The sequence below is a fragment of the Lepidothrix coronata genome, unplaced genomic scaffold, assembly GCF_001604755.1.
Source record: "Lepidothrix coronata isolate B3197 unplaced genomic scaffold, Lepidothrix_coronata-1.0 Scaffold100, whole genome shotgun sequence".
Classification (NCBI taxonomy): domain Eukaryota; kingdom Metazoa; phylum Chordata; class Aves; order Passeriformes; family Pipridae; genus Lepidothrix; species Lepidothrix coronata.
The window spans coordinates 1,903,771-1,926,754 of NW_016690280.1; the positions used below are offsets into that span (position 1 = coordinate 1,903,771).

General features: G+C 57.8%; 1 protein-coding gene across 1 annotated transcript in view; it reads right to left on the reverse strand.

Moving 5' to 3' along the window:
• Window positions 1-9,480: 9,480 nt before the first annotated feature.
• The window catches only part of ARHGEF37 (Rho guanine nucleotide exchange factor 37), a 14,118-nt gene continuing 614 nt past the window's right edge, over window positions 9,481-22,984 (reverse strand). Inside the window, exons 2-13 of the mRNA XM_017823007.1 lie at window positions 20,768-20,985; window positions 20,230-20,353; window positions 19,664-19,811; window positions 18,656-18,855; window positions 18,002-18,132; window positions 17,357-17,461; window positions 16,608-16,718; window positions 15,537-15,866; window positions 14,504-14,632; window positions 13,942-14,137; window positions 13,320-13,492; window positions 9,481-12,959 (exon numbers count right to left, since the gene is read on the reverse strand). Coding sequence (XP_017678496.1) covers window positions 12,750-12,959; window positions 13,320-13,492; window positions 13,942-14,137; window positions 14,504-14,632; window positions 15,537-15,866; window positions 16,608-16,718; window positions 17,357-17,461; window positions 18,002-18,132; window positions 18,656-18,855; window positions 19,664-19,811; window positions 20,230-20,353; window positions 20,768-20,971 — 2,061 coding nt within the window. The 5' untranslated portion in view covers window positions 20,972-20,985 and the 3' untranslated portion in view covers window positions 9,481-12,749. The remainder of the gene's footprint in view (window positions 12,960-13,319; window positions 13,493-13,941; window positions 14,138-14,503; window positions 14,633-15,536; window positions 15,867-16,607; window positions 16,719-17,356; window positions 17,462-18,001; window positions 18,133-18,655; window positions 18,856-19,663; window positions 19,812-20,229; window positions 20,354-20,767; window positions 20,986-22,984) is intronic.

Below are 22,984 nucleotides of genomic sequence, written 5' to 3' on the forward strand. Positions count from 1 at the left end.
TGGGAGAAGCAAGGGGCAGGGGAAGGCTGGCTGAGACCCAGTCTGACCTCATCCTCCTCTGCTCACCCTGGCTCCAAGCAGGGCAACTCCTCCTGCCTCTCCCTGGGGGCTGCTCAGAGTCTGGGTGCATCTCTTCCTCTTTCTGTTGAACTGCCTCATCCTGGAGACATGCCATGATCATCAGAGCAGGTCCTGATCCCCCTGCACCAGCAGAGCTGTCCAAGGGGGTGAGCAGTGAAGGGAGACGTTTTGAATGTCCAGCACTGCTGAGCAAGGACTTGCTGTTCCTCAAGCAACCGTTGCTGGCAGGGATGTCTGTGGGCATCTCCCTGTCTCATGACTGCCAGCCTGCCAGGCTGGCCCTGTCTGTCCCCGGGCCCTTATCCTGCAGCACCCTCTCCTCACCACCCTTGCTCTCCTCACCAGCTCTCCTCTGAGCATCTCCCATGGTAACTGGACATCACTGTCCCCACCTACTGCACCCCTGGCTGGGCACCAATGTTGGGAAGGGGCTGGTGGTCAGGTCCTGGCACCTCCTGACCAAAGGCACTGGCATTAGAGCAGAAACCCCTTCACAGGTGTTACTGCCTTGACAGGCTGGTGAACAAAGCCACCCACAGGACTTTGGGGAGTGGGGGTCTGGGGGTTCAGTGGGGCTGGATGCCGGGCTGCAGCAGGCACTGGTGCATCTCCCAGCCCCGTGCAGACACCACTCTTCTGCTCCGCAGCACCTCAGCACTGTGTCTCTGGGCAGGAGACACTTCAGCTCCAGCCAGCGCTATAAATAAACCCACGTTCTTTTATCCCATCAAATAGGTTCTCATTGATTTTACCTATTCCTCCTCCCCCCTGTATCCCTTTGGTATGTGAAGTCAGCTGTGGAGGAGCTTGGGGAGCCACAAGCTTGGTGGGGAAAATGCCACCCCCTCCAGCCCCTCTTCCCAGAAATAGCTGCTCTCCCCTGGTTTTCACTCTGAAAAGGCGGCACTGCTGCAGGAGAAGAAACGAAGCTCCCCGGTGGAAGTTTGCTGGCTAATTATTTATTAATCTCCTGACAGTGCAATCTCCAGCAGCAAGGCAGCCTCTGAGCCCCACACCGTGGGAAGGGGGATGAGGAGGCTGGAGAGCTCTCCTGGTGGGGCTTTCTTGCTGTGGCCAAGGAGCTCAGGGTGAGCCGACACATCACATCTGTCTCTGGCTGCTCTGGTTGCAGTTGTACCACAAAAGGGGTAAGGGTGGCCCATACCAGGAACCCTGGAAACTGCTGAGGGCTAATCCCAGGGTGGTCTCTCGTCCCTTAAGGGTGATGTCAGCTGGGGGGCTCAGGCCCCCCAGCCCAGGCAGTGCGTGGATGCTGACTTGCTGTGAGCAGCTCTTCTGCACACAGGAGCTCCCCGTGCAGGGATGGCAACAGAAATAATGCAGCAAATCACAGCTCACACAGTCTTCCTACCACTTGAAAGCATCTCGAGAGCTTAAAAAGCTGCAAGATGCTCTCATTCCCATCCTCTCCCCGCTCCCCTTGCCTTGTGCTTTGGGCCCCCCTTCCCGGGGACTGGGGGGGGGGGGGATGGGGGGGTGTATCAATTTCCCAGGCAACGGGTGCCCGTTTGAGCATGGCGAGCGCTGCCCGCACCGTGCGGGAGGCAGGGCGGCCGCGTGCTGCCCGCCGGAGCGGGCTCCGGGTGACTCATCTCCATGCAGTATGCAATTACCACGGCAAGTGCAGGCCCCTGCTGTTCCGCACAGGTATCTGTGTCAGCCAGGGCTATTTCCAGCTCTCTCTCCGCACTCCCAGCTCCGCGGAGAGGTAAGGAACACAGCCGCCCCGCTCCTCCGCCTGCCAAAGGGATGGGCACGAGATTCCCAGGAGCGGCGAGCCAGGGGGATTGGATATTGCATCCAAACACCCGAATTGCACAACTGGGGGGAGGAGAGAGCGGTGTGGCATTGCCCACGCGTTCCATGTATTTAAGGGGGCAGGCACAGCCCCGGCCCGGCCGGAGATGAGGGAGCGATGCGGCCGCGCTGCACAGCGCCCGTCGCAGCGGCTCCGCGCCAGGCGGGCAGGATTTAGAGCCGTCATTATTAGCGGTGCTGGTAGCGCTAGAAAAGAAGCAGCAAGGATGGGATAAAGCAGAGTTTGAAAAATGCTCTGGCCTGGAAAGGCAGGGAAGGGAACCAGGATAAAAGGAGCGCAGCAATGTGCGGCAGCGCCTTCCCCCTTCCCTGATGGAGCAGATAATTGCAAGCTCCGTGGGTCAGAGGCTCTGTCCCTCGTTCTGTACATCGAGTGCCCACCATCCTCCATCAAGCTGCACTCAGAGAGTGAGATTTTTGGATTCCCAAAATGTTTGCCTAAGATTCTGCTTGTTACTTCTCCCGCTGGTTGCTGCGAGCGGGTAGTGGGGGAAAGCTCAGGGGTTGAGCACGTCCAAGCAAGGGCTCCAGGGCTCCAGCCTCAAGCCTGGATCATGGCAGGGGTTTACCGCTGGGGCTGGCCCACCAGGGCAGCAGATGCAGCCCAGTCCCTATGGAGGGCTCTGTGCCTCAACCTCCTGCCTTTGCCTGACATGTGCCCACCAAGCCGGCCCTGGGAGCATGTGAGACCACAGCCAGATCTCTCACCAGGGTGGGCTGTGCCCCTGCAGACCAGGTACTGGGCTGCAAGAGGCATTGAGTGCCTTCGTCCTTCTCACACCCCTCAGCAGAGCCCTTGACATGGGAGAGAGAACTGCTATAGTATTTTGCTGGAAAAATCACATTAATCATCCTCAGCACCGCCTCCCTGGCCTTTGTCACAGTTTGGTGCCCCAGCACCAGCTTTAAAAGCATTATTTATTTTTAATAAAGCTGATCTATGGAGTGACGTTGCTGGGATGATAAAAATAAAAATGCAGTGGTTGTCACAACTGTCAGCATTCCTGGGAATGGGGTCTGGCAGTGCCCGGCTGCACTCCCCTCCAGCCTGTGCTGCTGCATGGGCAGGGGAGGAAGCAGCTGGCAGCATGTGGCTTGGGCAGCCTCTGTGCCAGGGAAAGCAGCTCCTGCTTTTTATTTTAATACACAGGCACACTTCTTCAGTATAGTGGTAATTTTCTAAATGTTTAGTAACTTTAATTTCATTTACTGCATGATTAAATGAGCAAATATGACATATACAAATGTTGGGAAGCAAATTACTTTATTAAGTCCCTTCATTAAAAGAACTATGTATTATTAAAATATCTGTGTTGCAATGTGCTGATATCATATTAGCAACAGTAATAAGAAATCCTGTTTATCCGTATGAAACTAGATTTTCAGGGCATGGATCCGGCACCATGCACCAAGTCATAGCATGGCTGAGGCCATAAACCATGGTTCCTGGTGGCATCCCCATTTGCCCAGGGAGCCGTGGAGGGTCATGGGGCAGCATTCCATAGTCCAAGCTGGTGGACAGGCTGAGATCTTCATCCCGAGGTAGTCCATGGAAAAGTCTGCCTCTATTCCCACAGCAGTGTCCCATCAGGCAGGGGGAGCAGGAAGTATGCAGGAAGCAAGCAGGAAGCACACCTCGCTCACTTCCTGAGCTTCTCTCCTCCTTCCATTGCTCTTCCTTTAGGCAGATGGGAACAAAGCTTGACTGGAGGCCCCAGGAAGAGCCCATCCCAACTCCTGCACATCCCTACTGCTGTGACTCTGCCTGCTTTGGCTGGCTCCCCTTGTTTCTCTGCTGGGCAGGGATGGGGCTCCTCTAAAGCTTGGGTTTCTCGCTGTGTTTTCCAAACTAGCTTTATCCACAGAGCCCCCTGAGCAATGGGATTTGAATGCTGCCTGGCCAAAGCAGAGCACAGCCATGGGGGACAAAACAAAACCAGCATTCACGGGCGGTCATTTAAATTCCCAGCAGCTGTTCCCTCCCAGCACACTCATGTCTGCCCTCCCTTGCTGTCCCCAGGCACTTTCAGAGACTTTTTCCCTGGGTGCTATGGGAGCTGGTCTTCCAGCAAGTTCACCCATGACCAGCATCCTTCCTCCTCCTCCTCCTCCTGCCTGATAAAAATAAGCATCTGTTGGGGCAGCAGCTGGGAGTCTGCATCCACTAGGGCTTCAGCACCTCAAGGTGCCTCCTCCCTGCCCTGATGCAGTGCGTCATGTAGGGTCACCCAGCTGCTCTCCCCTGGAACCCCCCGTGCTCACTGGCACCTCCAACCTCTACACCAGTTCCCAGTGCCCCACAGCTGCCTCCCGGGCTCCAGCTCATTCCCATTTCCTCATGATGGTGCCTGGCCTCCAGAGGCTGAGCCATGCTGTGGGGGCGGCCGCCCAGCCTGTCTCCAGCACCTCACCACGTGGCTTCAGTGGGAGAACTCCCCGGGGCAGGGGCGCAGGCTGGCGTGCACCCTGGGACACAGGGAGAACACAGTGGGATGGGGCTTCAGGCCAGACGTAGCCACAGGAGCCCAAGCAGGAGCTCAGCGGAGCCTTTCAGCCCCAAGCATGGCTCACATGAGGAAGAAATTGCTCTCGCACATGTTTAGGTCTGGTTGGGTTTAACCCCAGTCCTGCCTTGCTGTGGGGGCCCAGCCACGAGCAGGCAGCGACACGCCGGGCCCGGCAGCAGGAGCCAGCACACGGCAGCTCCCAGCCAGAGACTGGCAGCTGCTCTGAAGAGCTGGTGGTGAAATGCTGCCTGCAGCCCCATTACGGCTGCGAGCGCAAATGAGTTTAGTGGCCTCAATTTAATTCCCATTTGTACATGGTGGAAAAAAAAAGAAAAAGTGGAAGAAGAGCGAAATCACGGACTGGCTGGGATGGGGATGCGCCAGCCGCAGCCACGTGGGAGGCACGAGCTCCAGGGATGTGCTGAGCCCTGGGCAGAGGGTGCTGTGCTGGCAGGAGGGATGGGTGCCACAGGGGGACGAGAGGGACACATTGCTCTTGATGGATGTGCCCAGTTCATGTAGCTGGAGCCCATCAGCATCAGGCACAGGGCTCCTGTGTCCCAGCAGGAAACCCAGACCGATGGCAAGTGTCTGGGCTGCTGGGGGCCAAGCCAAGCCCTGTGGGGTGAATGCCTATGTCTCCCTCCTCTCCTCATCCCAGGATGTGTGTGGGGCTGGAGCAAACCTGGCCAAGGGAAGGCTGGTGGAGGAGAGGTGCCATGTAAAGCCCCCAGGAGCCAGGGCTCTGATTTCAAAAAATAAAGTGAGGTTTTCATCTGCATTTGCTTAGTGAGTTAATGACTTTATTTCTGATTTGATACTCTTGTCCCTGATGACTCAGGCACGAAAAGGGAGAGCTGATAGAGCAAAGAGGCCCAGCCAGAGGGATGCTGGTGGCTGCTCGGTGCCTGGTGTCCCCCACCTGGATTCCTTCCAGGGGATTCCAGAAATGCTATCAACTTTGGGAGCAGGACAGGGAGGGCAGCAGCTCGGGGTGGTGAAAGCAGCAGCAGCAGCCACCCCCGATAAGAGAGGGGCTCTGCCCCTTTATGGCTGTGGTGAAGGCACAGAAGCACAAGGTATTCTATACTTGATGTGACCTGCCCCAGTCATGCTGTACCCTCCACGTCCTGTTCTGGGAGGAACAAACCTCTCTGATGGGGAGGATGGGAAACATTCTCCTTCCTGCCACCCCCAGCTGAAACCTCTATGCCCACCCCTTGCCTCTGGGTGACTGCTGAGGCCTGGTAGGCAGCTGGGAATGCCCCCAGCCTGGGGGAGTTAATCAGTCCCAGAGCAACCCAACCTCTCCCAGCTCCATTTCTCCATCATGAGAATACAAACAGTGTGTTTTGGCTGAGTGAGCGGGTTTAGATTGGGAGGGCAATCTCAACCCCACTGCACCCAGTTCCCCCCAGCATTAAGAAGGGCAAAAGGCACTTTTTCTTTGGTGAGAAGGAGGTTTCTCCTCTCCCCATCCCTTGCTTCCAAGTTTGTCAGTCCCACAAAGACATGAGCAGAGCTTTCTGCATCTGGAGGGTTAACATCTCAGCTCTTCCAAATAAATAGAAAATGACCCAGTTTCTTTATTTTTCTCTTTTCCCAAAGTCCAAGAACCCAAAAAATGAGATGGCAAGTGGAAACCACAAATAGATTTCATGTATCCTGGCAGAGCTGGGAGATAAAAAGCAGGGAAAAGGAATCCTGCCTCCCCTGCTCAGATCTGGGTATGGTGCAGCACATCTTCCATGGGGTTAGCTTTCCTGGGCCAAAGAAGCAGAAGAGGCTTTGGGTATGATCCCACCTCAAATCCTCATCCCTGGGGGTCCAGGCTGTTCCCAGGCAGGGTGGGAGCTTCCCCAGCACTGCTCCCATCTGCCTTGCTCCAAATATTAAGGTGAGCAGCAGAACGTGCCCAGCCTTCAACTATTCCTATCACGTCCCATCTGGAGACAGAAATCTGCCTGCTGGCTTTACAATTAAAATTGAAATGATTTGATTATGGGGCTTCATTAGTAAAAACAAACACCAGGTAGCCTCCCTCCCTTTCCCCCCCCCATCCCTGCCCAGCCGTTCCTCCCCGGGGCTGTTTTAGGTAAATCCCAGCCAGGATGCGGCCGGGCACACAAAAGGCTTCGCGTCTGCAGCTTGTACCTATCATCGGGTGCAGCCCAAAGAATGCAAATTTTAGACCCACAAATCCTCTCCTTCGGGTAGAGATGCAGGAACAGCCTTGGGTTGACGGCTTGATAACTGCATGGACTGCCCGGCAGCCGGCACAGCGAGGGCTGGAGTGGCAGCAGGGTTTTTTCCTGCCCCTCTGGATGCTTACAGACGTTACCAGGGGTCTTCCCCAAACCTTGGGGCTCCTGATTTGCACTTTGACTCCATTCCCTTCGTTCTGTGAGTCTTTTCAATGGAACCATTTGTGCCTTCACACCAACCTGGACCTGCCATTGCTGGATCTGTTTTTCTTCCCCGCAGCTGGCTCATCCCACGGGAAGGGCTGGGCAGGCACAGAGCAGGCTGCCCGTGGTGTATGCAGATGCTCAGAGTCCCTAAAGCATTGGCAGTTCTGGGGGAAGTAATTCAATTAACACTAGGGGCGTTGGGAACAGGCTGTGCAGGCTGGGAGAGGAGGAATGCTAATGAAGGAGGGCTTGGGAATGCTGCTGGGTTAGAGTGCACTCGCCTGGCTGCTCCCAGTGACTGGTTTTCTCCAGTAGTGACAGGACAAGGGGGAATGGTTTCAAACTGAAAGAGAGTAGAGTTAGATTACCTATTAAGAAGAAATTCTTCCCTGTGAGGGTGGCAAGGCCCTGGCACGAGTTGCCCAGAGAAGCTGTGGCTGCCCCATGCCTGGAAGTGTTCAAGGCCAGGTTAGATGGGGCTTGGAGCAACCTGGACTGGTGGAAGGTGTCTCTGATCATGGCAGGGGGTTGGAGGTAGATGATCTTTGTGCTTCCTTCCAACCCAGGCCATTCTATAATTCCATGATTCTATGGGATGGCTCTGGTAGTGGGAACGTGAGGCGGGAATGAGGCAGCCTTTCTGCCTCACATGCCTGATGTGAGGAGAGGGCTTTGGAATGGCTCTTGACTCTGAGTTGGTGGCCCATTTGAGGGGAGCTGTGGCCATGGGTATCTACCCCCTTTGCTGGGCTGGGCAACAGGACAGGGCAGCTGTCACAGGGGCTGGAGGGAAGGCATGAGAATACTCTGCATCTCCTCTCCACCACACTCATTCCTTACCTCCTGTGGCCTCTGAAAAGCCCTGAGGTGCTCTCCAGCCAGCAGGGTGACCTTGGGGACAAAACAAGCCCTCAGAGATCTGCCTTTTGCTGCCACAGCAGATGAAGCCCTTGTGCCATGGGGCCAAGGGAGCTCCAGGGGAAAGGCTGCATCGCCTCAGGACCACCAGCTTGAGATCCTGCCTGGGTTCCCCCCGGGTCACGGTGGGGCAAGGGGAGGGGGTAGGGATTGGATGAGCTATTTATGATGGATAGTGTTGCCTGGCTGTTCCAGCTGACTCATGTCAGGACCAGGCTGGCTTCCCAAAGGCATGAAGCCTCCCCCAGACGGGTGGCACTGCAGACAGGGCAGGCGGCTGCAGGACACGGGTTATAAAGTTACACCAAAGAAAGAGCAGCTCCAGGCGGGATGCTCCTCTCCCTGGCCATGTGCCATTTGCCTGGCTGGCCTCAGTTCAGCCTCTGGGGATGCTCCAGCTCCATTCCTCATGCAGGAGCCTGGATGCAGCCCAGGGATAGTGGGGCCTGGTTGCCAGGATGTGCTCTAATAGTGGGGTCTGACTCTGGGAATGTGATCTGATGGGGGGGGTTTGGCTGCAGGAATATGCTCCAACAGCTGAGCTGAGCTACAGGTGGGAGGCAGTGGGGCCAGACCCCTGGGCAAGTGCCACTAAGCCGGTGGTACTAACAGCATTGCTGTCCTACCCAGGCTTGCCTTGTGGGCTAAATCTTAAACCAGATCAAGGGTTTAACTTTATCAGTGGCTGGGAAAACGTGGCACCATTTCCCTGGGGCAAAGTATCTTGATCCCTGAAAAAATCCCAGACTGCTCTCACTCAGCAGCTCCATGGCACTCGTGTCTCCCTCTTTGGCACAGGGACTCACAGGATACTCTGGAGCAGGGAGCATCCTGTGTCCCATGCCCAACCTGGGCTCCCAGTTGGTCTTCCCTCCAAAATCACAGCTTGCACAGACCCAGGAGCACCAGCAGTAGGAGATGGCACTTCCCCTTGCAGGGTATACCTGGGTATGGATTGCCCTCCCAGCAGGCAGTGCAGGAGGAAAGCCACCACCGGAGCTGAGACTTCCGTGTCCCCTCAGGGGAGCCCCACCACTGGCACCACAATCTCCCCACCAGCCCCGCCAGCTCCCCAGCTCTGGAAAACCTCCCACAACCCCTGCACAGAGCAGGATGATTGATTATTGTTATTAGAGCTGGAGAACAGTTTCTGTGCACATCCAGGTGGTTCAGCAGCAATTAGTCACCCACTGGTGAGGGGGAACCAGGCTGACCCTCTGTCCCTGCCAAGGTGGGAGCTCTCTGCTGCCTGAGCGAGGGTCTGAGGCAGCTCCTGGCACAGCAGGATGGAGCCCTATCTCCGAATGGAGCCCTATCTCCTCAAGGGCTGTATCTGATGGGCAAGGGCAGGGCTTTGGCAGCGGTACAGCCCCAGGGCAGGGCTCGAACCTGAACTGATCCCTGCGCCCCGAGGGCATCTGATAGGGGTAAGGAAGTGGGAGGGCAGCCCCCAGCCCCACGGCAGAGATCTGCCCCCATCCAGGGTGATGCAGCAGCAGCAGCTTGTGCTTTTACATGGGGCGGGCACAGCAGAGGGGCTGAGAGGGAGGGGAGGGACTACGGGCAGCCCCCGGCACAGCCGTCCCGCGGGGCTGTGCCAGGCACAGCTCCAGCCCGGGGCTCATCTGGCAGCGCCGCGACAGCAGGACATCGGCACAGCCGGCTGCGGGCTGGGAAGGGGGGGCCGTAATGACGGTCCATCTCAGCAAAGGTAGCAGAGCATGAAAGCAATTTCACACTTTATTAGACAATTCAGGTGCCAGCTGCACCAGCCTGGAGCGAGCACTGCTGCTCACACCTCCACTCCTGCTTTGCAGCCCCAGGGCCGCTCTCCGTGGGGCTCAGCCCTCCCTCAGGCTATGCTGGTCATGGTTGGTGCACGAGGGGCCAGTGAGGGCTGATGGGGGCAAGGGCTGCTCCTTATGGGCCTGGCAACAGTGCAGCATAGGCTGGCTTTGCTCAGAGCCAGCTCAGCCTCACAGAGAGGGTGAACTCAAGCTCCATGCCCACAGTCACAGCCCCGCTTGGGCTGGCTGTGCCCTTCAGCCCAGGGCAACCACCCTGCTCCTTCTGGGTCCCCTCTCTCCTTTCCTTCCCTGCCCTCCATTGCCCTGTTGCTCCCCTACTCCTATTCTGCACTTCTGTGGTGAAGGGATGGTCTGGGTTTGGGAGCCTGGGCTTGGGGCTTCCCTGGCAGCTGCTTTCCTCTTGCCCCCCTCTGCTTCCTGGGTGCTCCAGCACATCGACACCCGGGCACAGCCATCCTCCTGCAATCCAGGTGTCTTCACCTGGAGATGTGCTTTGTGGCCCTCTACCCCGTGTCCCCAGGGCCCAGCACGCCCCACAGAGCAGGAGAGAGCAGAGTCTGAGCTGCCACTGTGCTGGCGCCCCATGCCCTGGGGACATGGCCGTGCACTGTCACACCCCACAGGTGGACGCTGTCCAAATGCCTGCACGTCCAGGATATGAATCAGCCCAGACAGGAGTGCAACAGCCGCTCCTGGACGACCAGAGTTGCCCCAGAGGCTGCTCTGGCAGCCAGGCTGTGCCAGTGCCAAATTCCTTGCAGGCTGGCAGGCAGGTTGCAGGCAGCAGTGCCTGCCTGGCTCTGCTGCCACCTCACAGGTCAGCCCTGAGCATGGCAAAACACCAGCCTGTCATGTGTTTCCCTCCCCCTTGTATGGTTCTGCCTCTGTGGTGCCAAGCCACGGCGCCATGGCGCCCAGCCAGGGCAATGCCTAACCTTGACCTGACCTCCTGAGCAGCCATCCCTGCCCAGCTGTCACCCCATGCCCCTGGCCACAGGCATGTTCCACCGGACCAGCCAGAGCATTCCTCCTGGGAGAGCCTGTCCTTGACGGGCTATTTAAAGGCACACTTGTGCCTTTTATCCCCCGTCATGTTTAGGCTGGAAGAGCCCTGTACCCACCAGGGACTCCAAGAGGGCACTTCCAGACTCAGGGCAGCAGCAGTGCAATGAGTTTGGGTGAAATCATGAGAGAAGCGAGGGATGTTGGCACCTGCATCCTGCAGTCAAGTGCTAGGCCATGTCCTGAGGACATGGTGAAGGTCCCATGGCCATCCAGGCTGGCAGCAGGGCTGGTGGCAACTGCAGAGCCCAGCTCACCCCTTTGGATCCAAAGACCAGAGGAGCCCCATGAGCTGATTCCCTCTTCCTAGCTGGGACCATCCACCACCAGGACCTTGGGGTGGGCAGGACACCAGTCCCACTGCTGCTGGGCAGTGTGCTGGTGCTGGCTGGCTCAGGACCCTCTTGGTGCTTGGGCTGCACCTCGCTTGGAGCACAACTGCCTTATCTGACAAGGGACAGAGGACAGGCAGCTGCTGCCTGACACAAGCAGCATGTCCCCAGTGCAGTGTCGCCTGCAGAGCACTGGAGGGTGGCTCCTGTACATCTGCTTGTGGGATGTGCAGGGACTGTTTCCACCTTGCCCTGCAAGCCTGTCAGCCTGGCAAGTGCTAGTAGATGGGCTTGGGTTGGCAGATAGAGTGAGGACCCAAGAGAGGCAGCAGGGATTTGGGATACCTCACTACGTCCTGCATGTGGGTGAGCTCGGGGCTTCCAATGGCTCCTGAGCAGAGGCAGCTGCCCCCCAGATAACCCCAGGACCCTGCAGAGAGTGAACCCCACAGAGTTCTGCCTCAAACCAGGCACGTGGACCCACATGTGGGGTACACACAACAGTGTCTGGGGCCTGTCCTCACCTGCCTGGCACCCACCCCATCCCTCCCCACATGGCACAAGGCTTGGGTGAGGACATACCACCTCTGCCCCCTGGCCCAGCCCGCAGTGTGGGAACCCGCATGCAGTCCCCACATCCCCCGGGGAGCCCGTGGGTGGCCGGGCGTGCTGCCTCTCCGTCGGGCAGGGCACGGGGCCCGGCGTGCCGGCGCTCGCCAGCCGGGACACCGCACCTTTGATGCGGATGCCCAGGGCAGCCGGGACGACGCCAGGCTGCCGCACCGGTGGGTGCCTGCACTGCCCACGGTGGGTGAGGGGTGGGCAGCGTGGTCCCATGGTCTGAGCTCTCCCGCGGTGCCCTGGGGGCTCTGACACCATGGCAGTGCTGCCGTGGGCACGGCTGCCAACCCTCAGCCCCATCAGCATCTCCAAACAGTGTCAGCACGACGGCAGTGAAGCTGAGGCACGGAGCTGGGGCGCCTCAGGAGTGGTGGCAGGGGAAGGAGGGAGTGCTATCTCCATCCTCAGACCAAGCCTTAGGTCAGGGACCGACCGGCACTTACTGATTCTCCCAAAAACTTCTTCCACGGGACCTCCGTCAACCGCCGGGTCGTGGGGGGATGGGGGGCTCAGGGAGCCTTGGGAGCCGGGATCTCCGTCCCATACCGGGCTGTGCCCCCGCACCCCACGGCCCCCGCACCAGTGCTCCCAGTACGCGCCAAGCGGGCACTGGGCGCTGGTTCGAGGCTCCCTCTGGTGGCCACTCCGCGCGGGACCAGCGCTGCCACAGGCACTCAGGTGCCCAAGTGCCCCGGTGCTCAAGCGCCCGAGTGCCCCGGTGTCCAGTTGCCCAGGTGTCCAGCTGTGCAGATGCCCAGACGCCCAAGTGCTCAGTGCCCAGATGCCCCATGCCTGGCTTAGGGCCCCTCTGCAGCACTGTACCTTTGCCACTCAATCCTGATCTAACCAGGGACAATGCTGCCTCATCATCCCCTGGGGCACATTTGTCACTGACAAAGAATTCAGCAAATCCCTGGATAACTGCAGCCACCTGCCCTCACTCCCTCAGTGCTGCTTTGCGTTGTGCAAACACACACACGGGACACGGCACCCTCACCTCCCACCACCGCTCCTCCACGCCATCCTCGCGCCCCTGTCCCCCCGGGCCGTATTCTGCCCACCCTTCCCAGACCGGGGCTGCCTCCCTCCAGCATCTCCCGTGAGGAGTCCTCCGGTGCCAACTGCTCCCATCCGATGAAGCCCGTGCCCTTGGGTGTGGGCTGGCCATGCTCACACGGGCAAGCTCCAGCCCACGGGCTCCTGCACGGGGACAGTCACCAGGTAGCTGGAGGGCACATAGCCCCTCTGGCCGTTCACCTCCACCAGGCTCCACTCCTTGCTCCCCTTCTTGTCGTGTGGCTCCAGCACCACCACCGGCTGCCCTGCCTGGAGATTCACCTCCTGCGGACTCCTGGCTGCGAAGGAGAAGCCGGCGACCACCTGTGAAAGGCAGGGAAGGAGGGAGGAAGCCATTGCTGGACATGAGAGTCAAAGGGAGATGGACACACATGGCAGGGCAGGTCATTCTGAGAGGGCAGCGCTGCAGTGACACGCATGGAGGGACACTGGGGACCCACCAAGCACAGTTGTCTTGCTCTGTCCACCCTGGTGCCAGCAAGGAGGACATCAGCTTCATGTGATACTCACACAGGGGTGTGACACTCCCTGCTGGGCACGTGGCTGCACATGTATGACCATGCGTGTGCTGGAAAAGCAGGTCCACCTTCCCACCCACACAAGAACTAGCACGGAGCTGGTGGTGTTGCTAGGAATGGCCCTGGGGGTGTCCCCCACTCTCACCTGGAATGTCGGGGTGAAGGTGGCCACCTGGGGCTTGGGAGCTTCAGGCAATGCATAGGAATGTCTCCTTCTCTCTGTGCCACTCTCCGGGGTTAGCAAATCCATCCCACGCTGCTGGCTTTGTACCAGGGAATACGGCTGGAGTTTTGCAGCAGGCACAAACCCTCGGGGACCTGGAGGACATGGACACACACAGGTCACGAGGCCCCACTACCTGACACATGTAGGACTGGTCAGAGGAGAGAGGAATGACACTTTGGTTGTTGCTTGGCTTGGCACAGTGGCCCTGTTCAAACTAGTCCATCACTAGGGAATATCCAGCAGAAACCCCCTCCCACAAAAGAGGAATTCCATGTGTTTCTGTGTGCATGGATTCTCCTTTCTCAGCCACAACACTTCATGAGTGTTCCCTCGGGGAATGAATCGGGAAGCCTGAACCTCACAGCTAATGGCAACGGGTATAGCTGGTAAAGCTGAGGTGGGTTTGGGCTGAACAAAGCCTGGAAGGGAGGACCCAGGAGGCCATGGCCCGCTGTTTCATTCAGGATGAGGAAGTGGTATGGGTTTGGTTCCTGACCCCGGTGCCAAGGCAGGGGGAGGCTGCCCATCGTACTCACGGTACCTCCAGCATCCACCAGCCATCTGCTCGTGTTCCCCTTCGTGTCGGCACTTTGCAGCAGAGCTACAATCTGTCCCCTCAGCAAGGTCAGGTCCAAGTCTTTGCTGCCACTGATGTTGCTTGTCACTTGGTAAAGTTTGTCTGGGCCGTGCTTGCTCACAAGGGAAAGGACCTTTCGCTCCTCAGCAGGGTTCAGAGGCTGGCGGGGAGCAGGAGACATGGGAGCACTTCATGAAACGCACAGGAGACTGAGGCCCTCCGTGTACACATGCCCTCCCTTCTGCAGGATCACATCCCAGTGAGAGGTTAGAGGACCCCTAACCTCCTTCACACTATCTGCTCTACCCCATGGTTTGGAGATGAGTACCCAGAACCAGAATTGCTGAGCTGCTTCATCCCTGGTTATTTCCAGCCAGCTGCTGTCAGAGGGAAATACTGTGGCCATGGCAACCCTCTGGGTCACTTTCTCAGCCAACCTCCCTGCCGAGGGGATGTCCTGCACTGGGGGGCCAGAGTTCTATCTCTTTATCCAGCTGGCCTGAGACATCCCCTTCCCAACCCCTACCTGTGTCACAGGGCTCGGCATGACGGTCTCAAAGGTCTGGCAGAAGGTCTGGAGCTGAGCACCTGAGTGCTGCAAGGTGTCTTCCACCACCTTCCAGAAACTGGGCAGAGGCATGTGGCCATGGGGCATCTGTGGAGACAAACTCTGAGATCAGAGAGGGTCCTGGGGAGAGGAAGAGCTGTGGGTAGGGTCAGAAGAGAAGGAGCAAGAAGAAAAGGGTTGAGAAAGCAAGAGAACAGACCTGGCCAATAAAGATGCACCTCTCTGACTGTGAGCCACTTTCTCTGGGCAGGACCATCACACATGGGGCTCTTGGGCTATTTTCAGCCAACTAGAGCAATCCCTCATTTTTGCTGTCCAGCCCTGAGCTCACAGCCTGTCCCAAATGACTATAAAGGGAGACAGGTAGGTGCAGCTCCAGGGTAGATGTCTGCAGCATAAGCAGCCCAGACTGAGCAAGGGTAACCCACCCTCCTGACTAGGTATGAGCAGTGCCAGAGAGGACACCTGCACCTGGCTGCACCTTGTTCTCATCCTGATCATGGATCAGTCCAGAGCCATGCTCTGCCCCAGGGCTTTCAACTGCCCTGACCCTCCATGTTTGCATCAGGCTCAAGAGTACCACAGGGAGGAGTTCTGGGAGACATCTCCCAGGTGATGGGTGTTGAAGGATGCTTGTTCCTCAGGCCAGGATCTGCCTTTCTCCTCCTTGCCTTCCTGGCACAGAGCTCTCAGGAGCTCAGAGTTAACACTGATCTCTCAGGCAGCAGCACACCAATAAATTACCAGTAGTGTCCGCAAAGAGAAAGCAGGACAGTTTCTGGCAGTGCAGAAGAGAAAATTTGGCTTTCCCCAGGCAGGGAGGAGGAGAGATTGCTTACAAATCCTAGATAGGGAGTTGTGTGTCTGCAAGGGTGGGCTTGGGACACAGCAGACCTTCAGAGCCTGGATGTCTGAGATGTCCCAAGCCTGCAGAAGGTCTGGCTCAGCTCATGTGCCTGTTTGGGCACACACACCGACAGGTCATGCTCACCTGCTCCAGCTCCCTGTCTGCCCGTTGCAGGACCTGGGCAGCCAAGTCCCGCTGCAGGGTGCTGAAGGAGCACAGGATCTGCCTCAGGAGCTGCACAGCCACCTGGTTGAACTGCGGGAGCTCTGCCACGAGCAGGTCATTGATGGCGAGGTAGGTGTTCATGGCTGCCTCCTCGTCATATGTCACACTGCCCATCTCGCTCTTCCGCTCCTGGATCTCCTCATAGTCCAGCAGCTTGTCCAGGCGCTTCTTGACCAGCTGCTGTGGCCCCACCAGCATGTCTGAGAGGCTGCTGAGGGGCTGGCAGACCAGCCTGTCCAGCCGTCGCTTCTGTGAGGTGAGAGAACCCAAACCCCAAAGTGAGCTCCCCAAATGGGACCAGCTGCCTGCATGGGGCACTGTCTTATGGGGCGTAAAAGGCTTGGGGACCTGTTGAGGGGCTTTGTGTGGAGTGGGAAGCATCTGAGACATCTTTTCCTGAAGGCACATAGGATGCTAAGCAAAGCAAACCCTTGGCAGAGAGCAGTCATGCCTGCCACAATTCCCACTTGTGCTCCATGCAAATGACCAGGTAGGAGCCCTTAATGGCCCAGACCAGTTTCACCTGGGCCTCCCTCCACACTCCTGCCCACAGCCCATTTAAGGGCCCTCTGCCCCTGCCTGAGTATTACTGTGGGTGTGCTGGTTTCTATGTCCTTGGATCTCTGCTATAGGTAGCCCGGCTCCTGAATGCACCCATCAGAGAGACAGTGCAGCTTGACTCCAGCCCTGGATGGGCTCTGAAGCTGTGTTGTAGTTGTGACTCTGCCCAGGCCCTCCCTTCTCTCCTGGATGGACCCTGAAGCTGGTTCCTCACTTCATGTGTCTCGGACTGCTGATGGATCCTGTTACTTGCTCCTGGCTCTGCTGCAAATTTGAGGCCTCAAGGGACTGTGAGGACACTGCTCTGGGGTCCCCCTCAGCTCCTGGCTGCCCTGCCTTGCGTGAGCAGCCAGCCCCCCACTGTGCCCTGGCAGAAGCTGGGGAGAGCAATGCTTGGCTGAAGGAGATGTGCAGGCAAGGAGCACTCACAAACTCTGGGAAAACAGTGTACTGGAGGCATTCTGCGAAGTGCCGATACTGCTGGGCAGGTCCTTCATCCATCTGCAGGTCACGCTGGTGTGGGGTGGGCAACAGGAACGCCTGAAAGGGAGAAAGCATCAGACTCCCTTACCTCCTGCCCAATCCTATATGGGGAGCCCTTCTCAATATTTTTATGACAAGGTCTTTCCAGCCCATGAACTGCTGCTTTCTGAACCCTCTGCCATTTCCTGAGGCTTTCCTGATAATACTGTCTGGGGATTGCATGTTTTGGCATCGCTCATACTTTCATTTCCCTCAGATGCCCCAAGGAATTTCTATGAGAAAATCACAGTAGCTGCTGACCCAGGTGATTTCAGAAGGGAAATTTGTTGTCAGGACTGATATGGGGACATTTCTGCCTTACATCCATTATTAAAGCGAGAATCCCCAGGCTGAACAACATTTGGCCTTTTCAGTCATTTAAGACCTTGAAATAATGATAAGTTTAAGGACAGATTATTCTCAAATGGCATCAGCTCAGACTGTGTTGTCAAAGCCTCAGCTTTGGTTTAAGCTCCCCTGGACCTGAGCAATCCTTGGATGTTGTGCAACTCCCTGACACAACAGGACACTTTAGCTGAGCTGCAAATCCCTGAACATCCCCAGCAGCTATTGCTTTCCTAAGTGTTCTACAATCCCAACAAACAGGTCCTGAAGCCTGAACAGGGCCAACCCCTTGCCAGTGGTCAAGGTTTTACCTCTAAATGGCCCAGGTAGGATGCTACGTTCTCCTTCAGGGTGGCCACACTGGACACCACACACTGGAATTTCTCTTCCAGGTCATCGTACTCCTTATCCTGTGTCTGCAAGGCAAGAGGCAGCTTATCACCATCCAGGTCCCCATTGCTGGGGGCTAACACAGAAGCCAGGCACTTGCCTGAAGCTGACAGGGCTGGAGACAGGCAGGGGAGACTCTGAGGGGCTCCAGGAATCTGGAGAGGGGCCAAGACATGGGTTGCTTGGGGTGCATGCAGCAACAAGGCTTTTGGTGTGGTCGTGGTGCTGGGGGACACTAGGGTGTCTTTACTTTTGTTAGGATGCTCAAGGATCCTGTAGGTCCTTTGGGGCCCAAAGTTCTGCCCTGCAATGTTCTGAAGAAGGGAGCGAGGTGTGCCCCTGCATCCCTCCTGCCCTGCTGGTCCTTGGGATGGAGGACCAGGAGGCATCCTTAGGCTGCTCCACAATGGGACTGTGGCTCCTGTGTCAGCATCAGCCACCCCACCCTGGCCCCACACTCCCCATTCCTTGGGGGAGGCACCTCGGGAGCAGCAGAAAGCCCCAGAATTGACCTGAGGAGAGGCAGCAGGTCCCTGGGTGCAGGCAGAGGGGTGTGGGCTGCCCACCTTGGCCACGATGCCGGCCTCGTGCATGAGGAGCCGGCTGAGCCGCGTGGTTTTCTTGGCGATGGAGTGGGTGTTGAGGCGCGCCAGGCGATCCCGCAGCGTCAGGTGCTCGGCCTTGTTGTATTTGGTTGCTGCCTCGGGTGGGGGCGACACAAAATGGGGGGGGAGAAAAGATCAGAAGAGCAACATCCTCAGCAGCCTGAGCAGGCAACAAGGGTGAACAGCACAGGGGCTGGGGCTGATCAACACACAACCCACATCAGAGAAGGAAAGTACTAGGAAAACCAGAAAGAAGCCAAACTCCCATCTGTGGAGAGCCTGATTTCTCCTGTCTCAAGGGCAGGAGTGTTCTTTTCAGTTCCCTAGACCCAGGAATGCAGACAGACTGGTTTTATCCTCAGCCCCCCTGCCCATGCCACTCTGCTCCTGCAGCCTTCAGGTCTTGCCCAGAGTGGCATTTACAGGACCAGAGCAGTTCCAGGAGCTGCCTGCACAGAGTGTGTGGCTCCACCAGGCAGGATGGGTGGAGAGCAGGAGAGCTTTGAACTGATTTAAGTGGTAATTAGCACAACACCAAAGGGAGACAACTGGGGTTGGGTTGGGGGTTCCCAGGGGTTGTGCCCCCTGCCTGCACCGAGCCCCCCGACCGCTCACCTACTTCCCTGCGCCGTTTGTACTCGTTGATGTTGGCATTGACCTGGGCCATGGCACGAGCAGCTGCCTGCAGGGCTGAGTGGGCACTGGAACTGGCCGGGGTGTTCTTCAGGATCTTCTCCAGCAGCAGTGGGTACTTGGTGACTCTCTGCACAGGCATCACCAGGAAGAAGCTGAGGTCTGATGCGCCTGTGTGAGGCCTGATGGAGAGGGGAATTGCTCAAGGTTGGTGTGGAGAGCTGTCTTCCTGCCCTGCTGCTCCTGCCAGCTTCTCTGCAAGTGTTTTGGGGAGACAGCAGCCCAAAAGTCATGGGAGATTTCTGGCTGTGAACCCTTGCTCCCTTCCAGCTGTGGGGCCATTGCTGTCCCCGCCAGCCCTGAGGGCAGTGCCAGCCCCACGTGGGCACCCTGCCTCCCTGAACAGTGCTGTGCTTGTCTAGCTATGAGACACAGGATCTGTGCTCGCTCTGTGGGCAACAGGGAGGGAGAGAGTGAGCAAAGTGCAGGCAAGACTCCCCTTTGACCCAAAGGTAAGGCATATCTCATTCAGGAATTACATCACCCGTGCTCTAAGCAGCAAATCCCAGGAGCTTCTCCACTGCCACTCCTGCATCTCCTGGCTCTAACAGTGTTTGTGACCCACCTGATAGTTCAGGACGGGTTTGGAAGGTCCTACAGGGGTAGCCTGTCTCTCTGGTCAAGCTGGGGAACATGTGTCCTTCATGGGGCACAGTGGGGGAGGCAGCAGTTGCCCATGACACCCATCCTTTATTTTGGGGTCCACCATAAAAAATCACCAACTGTAGTGGCCCTTTGGCAAGTGGCCCCAAGGATCCAGGACTGGCTGCCAGGGATTACACCAGGAAATGCCACAAAGGTAGTGGCCATGATATTACACCCAGACTGGGGACATATATCCATACAGGTAGCTTGTCCAGAGAGGTGAAGGGCAAAGCCAGTAGGTAAAACAGGGAGAGGAAGGTGGTGGCCTCAGCAGCAGGTACTTACACTGTGGCATTCAGAGTCTCCAAGATCTCCTCCTGCAGCCTGGGGTCCTTGCGGTAGCTCTCCACCAGCTGGAGGGCATGGTCGTAGCTGGCACAGTAGATCTTGTAGACAGTCTCCATCTCTTCCTTGAACTCATGGAACAGGGTGCCTGGGGAAGGAGAGTGAGGCTGGAAAATTTGGTCCTTTCCTATGGCCTCAGAGAAAACCCCTCAGAGAGTGGGGTTTTTCCCCAGCCTGCTGGAAGGGTGAAGCCAGCAAAGCAGTGCCAGCCAAGGGTGACAGGGCAGTGCTCTGCACCCAGGCACCTCTGCCTAGCTGGGCCTGATGATCCTCCCCCTCCACTGTCTGCAGGCTGGGCACATCTGCCTTGCCTCTGTGGGGCGGGCTCCCTGCGGACACCGATGTGCTGGCAGCAGCACTTCCCAGAGCCAGGGGAGGTGCAGGAGGTGTCAGGGCAGGTGGGATGGGGATGGAATCTACACGTGCCCAGCGCTGGGCAGTGGCACTTCCAGCACCAGCAAAGGCATGGGTGGGCACAGGTCAGCTATTGGCAGTGCACCACTTACTGATGCAGAGTAGCTGCTCCTGCCCCTCAGTGGCCGTGGCCTCAAGACCCTTCAGAAACCGTCTGGAGACATGGAGGATGTCGTCGGTGTTAGAGAAGAGCCCTTCCAGGTCCAGATCAGGCAGCTGAAGGGAACAAAGATGCCCCAGGCTAAGCCAAATATATCAGAGATGGGCTGTGTGTTCCAGAGGCACTCACGACCCCCTGAGCACTCATCTGCCCCATGTGACACCCCAGGACCTGGAGCAATGCTCTGTTTCAGGAGGTTTTGGGAATGCTGAGACCCGTCTGTGCTCCAAAGTGGGGCAGTGAGGTCTTTCCACGTTACAGACACAGGGTTACAGTTGTAGGATATCTGTACTTGGTCAGACCCAATGCCCATCCAACCCCATACCTTGCCTGGTCAGGGGGAGCCCAGGCAGAAAAGTGGAAGGTGAGCACATGGTAACCTCCCTGCAGGGATTTGGGCATCTTGCGGCTCTCAACAGATTCACCCCACAGTGCCCAGCCCCTGGGCAGGGGGATGTACCCCACGTCACCTGCTTCTTCTGGAGGTGTGCCCGGATGTCTGACACACAGAGCTGGATGTTGTGGACGTAGCTGGCCTCGGTAGTGATGAGCTCCTCCACAGCCAGCCGCTGGCTCAGCTCCATCCTGTCACAGGGCAGCACCTCCTCATAGATGGCCTCTTCAGCCTCCTCTGCATCCTCAGCATCGGGCTCCGCCCCACTGGCACTCGCCATCTCGGCAGGGCACTCTGCAGGGGTGGCAGGAGGTAGGAACAGGCTGTGGCAAGGGCAGGCTGGTGCTCTGGTGCACAACCCAGAGCAGTGGCCGTACTCCCTCCCCTGTGCCAGGGGAACCACACACACGGCACATCCCCAGGGACACTCAATCCATCTGCATTTACAAGCAAGGCATGGATGACACTCCATAAAGGCATGAAGTGCTGCAAGGCAGGAACAGTCTGGCTGCCGTGGGCAGACACCCACGTGTGGCAGGCAGGGACTTGCCACACACACACACACACACACACGCATGTGCCCAAACTCCAGGGACCATGTGCAGGACCAGGGTGCAGGCAAGAGGGGCCTCCAGGTGCAGGCAGGGGCCTGGCAGCTCCCACCGAGCTCTGGGACTGTGCTGGGGCTGTCCTCAAGGGCAGAGTGGGGTTTGCCACCTCTGCTCCAGCTTCTTGCTGCCGGGGCCAGTTGTTCCCTCCCTGCCCTGGCTGTCGGCGCCTGGCACCTTGCCTTGTCTTTAAGGGCCCTGTTCAAAGTACAAAGAGTGTTTCTGCAGTGCTTGAACAAGAGATGCTTCTGTGACAGCGAGAGCTGGTTTAAAAGCCACTGGGACGGGGGGAGAAGTGGGCAAAACTGCTGACGCCTCTGCCAGATGCACTGGCAGCCCCTGGTATGCAATGCCTGTGCCCTGCCTGGCACGGGGCACTGCCTTGTGTCTGCCTGCAGAGAGTGTGGAAAATCAGAGCTGATTCATGACTGTTTTCTTCTCAGGAAACATGCTCTGCTCTAACTGATACCGAGCAGGATGGAGCAGCTCCCAAAGCATCACAGATAGTGGTTGATTCCTGGCAGGAGGCCTTGAGGGACAAAGATGTGGCACGGCCCACACCAGCACAGTGCACAGCTTGGCTGGATCCAGATCCCAGCCAGAGGAAGGAATTCTGCCAGGCTTTCCACCTGCCTGTGGAGGAGGTGAAGAGCAAAGGCAAAGCAGAGGTGGCTTGGCAGAGTAAAAGCAAGATGGCACAAGCAGCAGCACATGAAGGCCAGCTCTGTCCCTGCTCTCTGCTGCCTGCCCAACCAGTGCCAACCTCCAAAGCCAGACTGCAACAAGCCAGGTGCCCACTTTGGAAGCTGCAGCCCCGGGCCCCTGCAGTGGGAGCAGGGAGAGGGGCTGGTAGGACAGCCCAAGCCTCTGCTGGGGAGGGTCCAGCTAATAAGCAGGGCGAATGACCCCTCCCGGCATACGCCCACTGCTGTGCTGGAGGAGAGCTGGGTTTGGCACAGCAAGCAAACACAAGTGAGAGGGCATTGGACCTCCACCTGCCTGACAGGGGTACGTCACCCTGCCAGCTGTCATCCCTGCCCTCTGCAATTTGGCTGCCTCCCCTGCCTGTGGCATGGCACTGGCTGCTATAGGACATGGGAAGTAGGAGGCACTTCTCTGCACCCCTCTGGATGCTTCCAAGGTGTCCAGGCAGAAGGATTTCCATCAAGGACTGTTGGACAAGCTCAGTGTCCTTTGCCCAGGAAAAACCCTTGCTCAGAGGAAGGGCTGTGGTGGAGGCAGGTGGAAAGCCCTGACCTGAGACACCCCCCCAGCCCTGGAGGGACGTCCTGCAGCTCAGGGCATGCCAGCATTGATCCCCGCAGCAGCATCCCCAGAGCACGCAGCTGCTTTGGGGGGTTTTCCCCAGGCTGCGGAAACCTCTTTCCCTCTGCTCACCCCCCTGGCCTGAGGCATCGGAGGGGGAAGGGAACTGTGCAAAATTAAAACGCAGCATTTCTGGGCAGCGTTGGAGCAGCTGGAGAGCGAAGGAGCGGCTTTCGTTTCCCCAGCCCTTCCTCCCGGGTAACTGCCCGCGTTTGAGCTGTGACTGCCGCCTCGGTGGGTCCCATCCCAGCATCCCTGTCCGTAACGAACGGGCTCCCAGCATCCCTGTCCGTAACGGGGGGGGGGGGGGGGGGTGGGGGGGGGGGGGCCCTGAGCATCCCTGTTTGTAACCACGGGGC